Source organism: Corvus brachyrhynchos, unplaced genomic scaffold (genome assembly GCF_000691975.1).
Source record: "Corvus brachyrhynchos isolate BGI_N302 unplaced genomic scaffold, ASM69197v1 scaffold72, whole genome shotgun sequence".
Taxonomy (NCBI): domain Eukaryota; kingdom Metazoa; phylum Chordata; class Aves; order Passeriformes; family Corvidae; genus Corvus; species Corvus brachyrhynchos.
This window is the reverse complement of record NW_008236763.1, coordinates 879,503-889,489: the sequence shown is the minus strand read 5'-3', so window position 1 is coordinate 889,489 and position 9,987 is coordinate 879,503. Positions and strand designations below refer to the sequence as shown.

The window sequence follows — 9,987 nt, the reverse complement described above, 5'->3', positions numbered from 1 at the left end:
ATGCCTGCGCGCCCTGGGCGCGCTCTGGCGGCGGCTCCGGGGGCTCCTCTGCTGGGGTGGCTGATCATCATCACCCTCGGGTGCTTAGCTCAGTGCTTTAGGGGAGCCCACCCCTCTGGAATCACCTTGCCCCCAGCCCGGTGTGTCCCCTGCCCTCCTGGGGAGGCGCTTGCAGAGGCAGAGGCGTGCTGGGCAGAAGGGGCTGAGTACGTGGCTGAAACCATCCTGGAGCAAATCAGGTGTCAGAAGATAAAGAGTGGGATTGGCACTGAGGCAGGGGCCCCCAGAGCAGGAGCTGACCCCGTTAGTCCACTCACTGCACCCTGTGTTGGGCAATGTAGAGGGAGTGATGGGGGGCACGGCACAGCCCAAGCTGACTGGGACCCTTTGCGGTGTCTGCTCCTTCCAGTGCCAGGACTTGATGTCCCAGACGTCGTCACCCCTGAGCCAGAACGACTCCTGCACAGGCAGATCTGCCGATCTCCTGCTGCCCTCCGGGGACACTGCCAAGAGGCAACACGATCGTGGCACTGAGGTTGCTCCCTACTCCAGAGCTGAGCGCTACAAAGCACAGGTTAGTGGGTGCTTTTGTGTGTCCTGGGGGCCCTCTGCGCAGGCTGCCCCGTCTCTGGAGCCAGGGAGGAGGTAGCATGATGCAGGGAGGGAGCTGGTCAGGCTCAGCTTCCCTCAGACATTAGAGCCAGCAGCTCCTTTGTGCCTCAGTTTCACCTCAAAAACCAATGGTTCACACTTCCATCAGCACTGGCACCTTCACCCCGTGTGCTGCCTCTGCCCAGCTCCTGGGGGACTTGGCCATTGCCAACCTCAATCCCCTCTGCCCAAAGAGCCCCCCTGAGAGCTGTTCCAACCCAGGCTGAACCTCTTGTGGCTTCACATCCATATTTCTTCCCATGCAGGAGGACCGTCGGGAGTCCAAGCTAACCCTGCGCCCCCCCAGCCTGGCAGCCCCGTACGCCCCAGTCCAAAACTGGCAGCACCAGCCCGAGAAGCTCATCTTCGAGTCCTGCGGGTACGAGGCCAACGTAAGTGGCTTTTGGTTTGTGGGGGTGGCGAGGATGAGGAGGCTCTGGGGGTCAGGCTGTTGAGCGTGGAGTCTCAGGGCAATGACATTGCCTTGGGATTGGCAGGAGTTAACATCTCTCCCTCCTTCACACAGTACTTGGGCTCCATGTTGATCAAAGACCTCCGAGGGACGGAGTCTACACAGGACGCCTGTGCCAAGATGAGGGTACGGAGACTCTGCGGCCGGGGGCTTCACTTGCAGCCTGTGGTGGATGATGGGGATTGCGAGGGGGGATCTCAGGGATTCCCCAAACCCTGTGGGAGCCCAGACTACCAAACAGATGGTGCCACTGTCTCTGATGAACTGCCCCTTCCCAGCATTGTTCCCAGTACCTGGGAGATCCGTGCAGCGGGAGAGTGGGTGTTTTCATTGGGGAAGTGAGGGCTGGAGTCTCTTCAGGTCCCTGTCATTTCCCCTCTGCTTCTACCAGGACCTAACTTTCCTCCTCCTGGTCCCAGATCCCCAAAACCCACTGTACGGGCCTGAGAGTCTCTGGGGTGGGCTGGGACAAGTCCATCCATTCACAGTTGAACATTCACTTGAATGTTCTTCTTTCTGAAGAAATCCACGGAGCACATGAAAAAGATCCCAACCATAATCCTGTCCATCACATACAAAGGGGTGAAGTTCATCGACGCCTCCAACAAGGTGAGCTGCAGATGCCTCAGAGTTGATGTTTGGAGGGACATGACCTGCAGTCTCACCTGCCTGGGGGCTGCAGGTCACTTTTTGTGGGTCCGGAAGCCATGGCTTGTCCTGAGGAGATTCTGGGGCTGGGGGAGAATACCAAGGTGGTGATGACTACTGAGAACACCAAGATGATGATGATTACCTGAGTGCCAAAGGCTTGGCAGACCAGCTGCTTGTGGACCGTGTTGCCATTTATTCCTGCCATGGGAGGGAGCTGGAACTGCTCTGGCTGGGAGATTCCCTTTCCCTGTCCTCAGGACACCCTCCACAGCCACTGTTTGCCAGGTGTATTTGCCATCCCCAGAAGGGTGACGGGTGCTTGTGGTTGACCCCGGCAGAATGTCATTGCTGAGCACGAGATCCGGAACATCTCCTGTGCTGCTCAGGACCCCGAGGATCTCTGCACATTTGCCTACATCACGAAGGACCTGCAGACCAGCCATCACTACTGCCATGTCTTCAGCACTGTGGATGTGGTGAGTGCATTGTCATGTCACATCTCCCAGTCCTTCACAGCCCATTTGTTTCATCCCTCAGCTTTATTGGCTAGTCACAGACTGCTCCTTTCTAGGATTCTTTCACCCATTTCTACCATAAAGTAGTCTTGGTTCGAAATGTCTTTACTTTGGACCTCTGTGGACAAAGAGTATATTTGTCTGGCTTCGTTACTGCCGTCTCAAGTGCTGAATAAAGCAGGGCAGGAGCTTTCCCTCCTGGGGAATGTGCCATGCACAAACCCCTAACACGCTCTCAATTATGTTGAGCATAATGGGCTGATTTAACAACCTTTTATCTCAGGGAGGGTAGAAGCGTGATTTGCTTTTGTACTTGGGCAGAATCAAAATTGCACAAGACTTTCATGCTATTTTTCTTTATGCTGCTGAACTTCAGTGCTGGTGGGGCTTTACAGGTGGGCAGGGGGTCCCAGGCAGGGGGCCCTGGGGGAGGCAGCGTGGGCCCGGCTCCCCCACATCAGGAGCTCAGTGGCTTTGCCAGGGACACAGCAGGATGTGACCTGCTGACGGGAAGGCACTGGCTCTGCCAAGGTCTGTGACCCCAGAGGAGCTGCTGAGCCAGGGGGGACTGTGCACAGGGTGATCTGACAGCTTTGTGCTCTCTGTGTTCTCTCGAAGAACCTGACATACGAGATCATCCTCACGTTGGGGCAGGCGTTCGAGGTCGCCTACCAGCTCGCCCTGCAAGCCCAGAGAGCAAAGCCTCTGGGTGCTGGAGCAGGAGAAATGATTGAAACAAAATCTTCCAAACCGGTGCCTAAACCACGAGCAGGCATGAGGAAATCCGCGGTATGTGTGTGCAGGCAGGAGCAACCTGCTGGGCTGAGCTGGGGGTTCTCGTGGGCACCACACCCTTACACCTCCCTGGGGTGGTGGGGGGAGCCCAGACATGGTCCAGGTGCCTGTCCTGCTGCTGGCACTGCAGGTCTGTACCTGTGCCAGTCCTGCTGTGGGGTTGGGGCTTCCCCTGGTAGCAGGAGGGCAGGCAGAGGTGGAAACAGCCCAGGTGGGATGGGGCTTAAGTGCCCTGCTGGGTCCAGCACAGCTTGCACGGGCAAACCCTGCAGAGCCGCAGTGAGATCCGTAGGTGAGCTGCAGTATGGGATTCCCCACAGCCAAAACCAGGCAAGACTGGAGCTGCTGAGGAGCAGGGACTGCTGCACAAGCCACTGCCTTCCTTTAATGTCTCCTTTTGTCTGTGTTCTGCTTGCTCCCCCCGCTCAGGTGCCGCTCCCTCCCGACACCCGCTGTTGTTACTGTCACACCTGTACAACACACCGCCCCTCCTACCTGCCGCTGCAGTCTGTTAGTCCTGGAGCGAAGGTCTTTACCCTTCTTCCTGCCATCCTCCCTTCCGAACCGACCCGGGCTGCCTCCCCACTTCCTCTGTCTCCTGCTGTGCCCCCGTGTCCTGCCTCGCTGTTGTTCCTCCCCCTGCTTGTTCTGGTTCGGATGAACCCCGGGGATCTGCCGCTCCCACCCACCCCTGCTGATGCAGTGTGGCAGCTCTCAGCTAACCCCGCTGCTCCTGCTGGGGTGGTCACGTCCCCATGGCACCCTGATTTAGCAGGACAAGAGGAAAGAGCTGTGCTTGGTCAGGAGGGTAAATCATGTGGGAACTCACCTGCCAGGAGCTGTCTCCCTCTGTCCCGTTTCTGTAGCGCTCCGTTTTTCATGCTTGTTTGAGATGAGCAAAGCTGTCGCTGATGGTGACAGGGATGCACAGCCTAATGGAGGGAGTCATCTTGGGGTGCTGGGTTGAGACTGACGTGGCCAGACATGTTTTAGCTGTGAAGGACTCAAATGCCCTCCCCAGCAAGAGCTGCTTCCTTGCACACATGCACATTTTTGGGACGGGCGATAGGCAGGCAGGCGCTCCATGCTTTGAATCCCCACTCGTTCTGTCCCAGAAGCACAGGTGTCCTAACATGCCCTTTCTCTCCTTATTTCCTAGCTGGATCCCCCTGAAGTGGACCAAGACTCCCAGTCTCATGCCAGTGTCTCCTGGGTCGTGGACCCCAAGCAGGACTCCAAGCGGACCCTCAGCACTAAGTATGAGACCACTATCTTCTAAAGCAAACGCCCGCGTCCGCCCCGTCTAACCGTGCCTTTGCGATCTGATCTGTCTGCTCTTCTAAACTCCCTCTTCCTCCAGCTGCTCGCCCTGAGCCCACGTAGGCACCTCGTCCAAGGCAGCAGCACTTAGGAGACTGTAGACTTAAACGGCTTTTGTACCTGATCGCTGCTGAACACTGTGAATCTCCTTACTCGGAAACAAGGGTAATGCGCTGTAGCTGCCCGTGAGGCAGGAGGAGCAGAGAGGGCAGGCTGGCAGTCGGAGATGTGGATCCAGGAAAGCCGCCCACCGTTTTCACGTCTTCCCCCCGAGCTCTGGCACTGTGAATCCCTGGGGCAATGTGACACTCCCCAGGCCTTTTTTTTCTATCTCACCTTGTCCTTGGACTGATGGAGACCTCTTGTCTCTGCGGTGCACACACTCCTTCCTCCTAGATCCTCCTCTTCCCGACTGAGCCACGGCTGTGTACTGTTCAGTGAACTCACCTCTCCTTCCCTGCCAGTCGAACCGACACTAACCACTGTGATGCTCTCTGCAAATAACACGCGGGCACTTCCATTTCCTCACGGCCACCCTTGCCCGCAGTCTTCTCCTCAAAGCCCGGCGCAGAACCTGCTCTGGGTGTTGGGGGGGGCTCTGGCGCCTCGGGGATGGAGGGGGGGGGGGGTTGGTTGCATGCATTTCAGTCCCTTGTAGGTTTTTCTTCCCCTCATAGTCCTTGTGTTTACACTCACCAGACTTCTCGTGAGCGCTGGGCGTAGTTCTCACGTGGCAGCCTGTGGTTTAGCTTCCAAATGCACATGTTGTTGTTAGCCCCGGGCTGGGGAGGGGAGGTGTCAGCTGGACACCACAAGCAGCATCAGCAGGGAGAGGTCAGGGAGCAGCCCTGGGTTATTTGTCCCTGGTGTTAGGGCCAGCAGCAGCTTATCTGAGTTTTGCTGTGGCTTTGGAGTTGCTGCCTCAGAGCTTCCATTTCCCCTCACCTGCGGTGAAATCTGATGATTCAAAGTCCTTATTTAGCTCTTTCTCAGGAATGAGTTTGATCTCCCAAGTCATTTGCAACTTAATGGCAAACTGACCTCAGACTGAGGGCTCAGCTAGTGAGAACCCAGTGAGAGGACTACAAGTAAAAAAGTTGTCTTAAAGCAAAAAAACAAAGGAAAGCTCAGTCTAGTACATACATTTCATATGCCACAGAGCCCCCTGACACAGAGCCAGCACTGCCTCGGGGCTGCAGTGCCACCCTGCCAGCCCAGGCCTTGTGGACAGCAGAACATTGCTGTGCCTGAGGTGCTCCGGGAGGTTGGGTTTGGGTTCCATCAGCACCTTTCCAAGCTGTAAGAGTGTCCTGAAGGTTTCTGTGTCCCTCTAAGAGAAACTCACTCCCTGGTGTGGGTGGCACAGCAGTTTCTACATGTAGGTGTTCACCACGCAGCTGCCACACATCCGCCCAGTGGCAGAGGGTCTGAGCTCTTCACCTCCCCCTGCTCTCAGCTGGGAAGGGCAGGTCCCTTCACACCCCCTAAATCCGGGTCACGAGAGCATGTGCCTTTCTAAGGGTGACCAAACCCAGCGGGGATCACAGGCAGCCCTGCCCAAACCGCGCCGCTGCCGCTCTGTGTCCGAAGCCCTGACGGCTTTTGTGTCCCATCTCCGGGCCGTTCGCCTCACCTTTCCCAGCACCTGTCTTTGTATGACTCGGAAATTCATTCCATTATCTTCCTTTCTGTTTGCCTCTGCGAAGCTGAGCTCCGGGCAGCCGTCTCCTACCACGGGATGTAGTAGCGGGACAGAGACCTGGGACGCAGTGGCCTCCTGACGTGAAGATCATCTCCCTCTGGCACGGGTGGCTGCCTCGGAGTGGGTGTGTGGCTGCTCGGTGAGGGCTCCCAGAGCAGAGGGGGAAAGGGACCCAGCCTCCGCCCAGGAAAGCCGCTCTCTCCATTCCTAGCGAAGGAAAACTCGAGACTCGGAGGCCGAGAGCGATGTCGCCTTTTCTAGTTTGAGACAAACGTCTTTCGACCCGTTTCTTTTTTAACGAAGTGACACAGAGCAAATCCGGTTCACGGTTTCAATGTAGCGCTGCAGCTTTTTGGTGAGGAAAAAAAACAAAGAAATTTTTATTTACTGAGAATCCCGCAGTCCGGCGAGGAGCACGATCAAAAGTCTTAGCAGGGGCGTGGTGTGCGCATTTCTGACGGTACTTACTCTGCTTCAGCTCTGGGTGAACAGGAGAAAATGCCAAATTCCTGGAAATCCCTTCCTCCCGTGTGAGAACCTGGTGGGGTAAGTCTGCATCCTGTTCTCCAAGCTACTCCACATTTTTGTAGCAAATGGAAGTAACTGGAGGAGAAGAATCTGCAAAGGATCTTTCACCCCAGAGCAGCTGTGGCCAATTTCCCCAATGGTACAAAGCTTCCTTATCCCCCAAACTGTCGTGTTGCAATACTTGACATTTCTATGGCAAGGACCCCGTTTCTTCCCATTTCCGCACTGAATTCCTGGGGACAACTCCCTTCTCCAGCCTCTGTGCACCTGTCTTGTTTTTAAATGCAGTTATGCCCTGAAAGGTTGGGGTTTTTTTAAGTATATTCAATTGTGATTTAGCACTTTTTTGATACTAGCTCATTATTTAATTAGTGCAACAGTTTCAGAAGATGAACAAATAAGGAGTTAAATTTTGGGCATTACACTGAAACAGTCCATCCCCAAGGACAAACCACATCAGCCTGAGGGTGGCTTGGCCCCGTCCGAGCCCAGTGTCCCCAAAGACACCACCTCAAAGGTGCTGTGTGCTTGCTTTTATTCCAAATTACAGTGTTTCAGAGTGGTTTGGGCTGTGACTGATGTGTTTTCAGACTGTTCCCCTCTGGGGAGAATGTTAAAATGGTTGTGATATGAATTCTTCAGATGCAAAATATAGTGCAGTGTGTCCGTCATGATCTCGTCAGGCCCTGTCAGGGCTGTGGGACCTGCTGCCGCACGGGAACGCTGTGCCCAAGTAATTCCTGTTTAACTCCAGTTGCTGCTGTATGTCAGGATTTCCTTTAGTCTCTCTCACCAGTGAGGCTGGGAGGGAAGTGAACCATAATCCCAAGGGCACAGACCTGTAAAGGATTGGGAAGGGGGAGTGGAGATTTTGGGTTAAGTCGATGAATTTAGGAAACCTAACATTCCTTGTTATGCACATGTTGCAATTCATACTGGTGTAAGTGTAAATATTTGGTGTGTTGGCAACAAGTCTTTGGTGAGATTGCAAATTGAACCTCTGCTTGGGAGGAGGGACACCTTTCCTTTCTGAAACGTGAGCTGTTTCGGAGGTTGGCTTGGAGGTGATGTGGTGATGAAGACTCCAATCTTCAGGCACTGGGCTCAGTGACCCTGGTGGTCCGTTCCAGCCCCACGTGTAAACCTGTGGTTGTCTTTAGTGATCCATTCTTTAGCCAGATACTCCCTTTCTCACCTCACAGACAGAGCAGTTGTTTTGGCAGTTCAGTGTGGTGGGGTCTCTCAAGGGACTCAGTGCTGGAGACTGACCTGGGCCATGCCAGTCGCTGGCTCCCGGCCACCTTCACCCACCCACGGCGCAGTATTCGGGCTCTTCCTCCCTGCAGGGTTTTGTGCTATCTGGAGGAAAGTGCCCCAAATTTCTGGTGCTGAACATGACATTGCATCCAACTGCATCTGCTGTATTACCTGCCCGGGAGGAGTTGGGGCTGCCCCGGGCCTCGTTCCTCTCTTAAAGACAGATTGTGTTTCACAGACTTTGGTTTGTGGGCTGAGCCCTCACTCACGGCCGGCAAACGGAGTTGCCGAGTTTTGTCTTTCTTTTTATAGGAGGGGATGAATTTTTGTTTTTCAAATTGAAGATGCTTTATCCTTTTTTTATTTTGTGTTTACAAAGAAAAAAAACAGCGCTAATCTTAGCTGTTCAGCTGACTTTAAACTTGCTTTGGGATTGTTCTTTTTAGAAGAAATTATGCAACTTTTTTGGGGTACACGCCTGTCCCCCCTCCCAGGGAGAAGATGCAGCACCTTCCAGGCTGTACCTGTAGTGAAGTCTGTACCTTCAGGAGGCTGCTGAGACACAGAGCAGATGCCAAAAAGCCCTGAACACGTCCCGTTCTGTGTGCAGCTGAGGTGGAGCCAATGCTTTAATGCTCCTTCCACCCACCTCAGAAGTTTGCAGCAGCAGCAGCAGCAGCATTTCCCCGGTTCTGCTCAGATCCATGTTTTGGAGCCGGCACAGTGCTCACAACGCTGTCATGTTGCTAAGGTCTCCCTTTTAGATCTCACATTGGTATTACTTAAATTTTTCTTTCCCCAAAGAAAAGTACCTGTGCTGTTCTCGCTAAGTCAACCCAGCTCAGACATTTTTCTTACCCACAGAAGAATAACCTGGGATTCCCTGACAGAGCAGAGACAGTCGAGTTCAGTTTGCAATGTGGACATTTTTGCTAATTGTGATGTATGGCAGTGGGGCTGATTTGTAATACAAATGTTATTTAATCTGTCTGTATTTTGATACTTGAATTTCCTTTTATTTCCTGTATATACAATTGTTAATCTGTTCAAATTTGTCTGAATTTTAAACATCTTGTGGTACCAAACATAACCAATCTGTGCAACAACATAGACTGACCTCACTACAACAAGGCGAGATTGTAAATATTCCTGGGCTTCCAGCAGTCGTTTTGTTGTTTTCATAATTGTACAACTTAGAACAGACCGAATTAATAAACAACCTTAGACACACGTGTGTGCTGTTGTGTGTGGCCTCAGTGTTGTGCCCAAGTCTCCTGGGGGTCTGTGCCAAAGCAGGGCAGTTCTCATCGTGCAGGCACTGTCTGGGGGGTTTGGGAGCTTTGGTTAAAGCTGCTCTTTCTGCAGTCAGTCATAATGACCCAAATATTGAATATTATTATTTTGAGACTAATTTATGCGTAAAATCACATCCAAATGTTCTGTTAAAGACAGCACAAGGGTCTGCAGCCGTTGTGGGTGTATTCTACACGTGATGGAGGGTTGGAAAAGCTCATTTTTACCCCCCTACTGTACATCTGCAAGGGTTGTGTCCCTGGGGGCTGTCTTGTACTGGGGATAACCACTGAAATCCCTTTTTGCAGCACGGCAGTGAGTGGTTCTTGTGACACCAGTACCCATTTGGGCAGCCACTGCTTAGAACATTTACCCAGCAAAGACCCGGGGCTTGCCAGGAACTAGGACATTTCAGTATGTAAAATTAGAGCAAGAAATCCAGACATTTAAATAACAGGTTAAAGTTCAGATTTTCGTGTCAAGTAAAATCTGACTGATGTGAAATGCTAAATACACCAGGGATTGCTAAATTTATACCGTATGTTCCATTTCTAATAACAAGGCAAGTTGGGTTTTCGGGCTGACATGAAATACACTTGAGCTGGTTTCATGGTTTGAAACACCATGAGGTTTTATCCCTCACAGCCACAGCCCTGGCTGGGACTGACACCTCAGCAGAGGTTACAGGCCCCGGGTAGAATGAACACCGTGAGTTAAAAAGGCCTGATCTGCTCTGCAGTTCAATGAGCTCCACAGCCCCTTGCCTTCCCCACCGAACAGTGACAGCTTTTTGAGGAAAAAAG

General features: G+C 53.1%; 1 protein-coding gene across 1 annotated transcript in view; it reads left to right on the top strand.

Annotated features, from left to right (window-relative positions):
• Positions 1-4,999, top strand: part of ANKS1A (ankyrin repeat and sterile alpha motif domain containing 1A) — a 56,567-nt gene extending 51,568 nt beyond the window's left edge. The window contains 7 exon segments of the mRNA XM_017727206.1: positions 410-574; positions 918-1,043; positions 1,178-1,249; positions 1,646-1,732; positions 2,113-2,250; positions 2,908-3,078; positions 4,244-4,999. Coding sequence (XP_017582695.1) covers positions 410-574; positions 918-1,043; positions 1,178-1,249; positions 1,646-1,732; positions 2,113-2,250; positions 2,908-3,078; positions 4,244-4,363 — 879 coding nt within the window. The 3' untranslated portion in view covers positions 4,364-4,999.
• Positions 5,000-9,987: the final 4,988 nt, after the last annotated feature.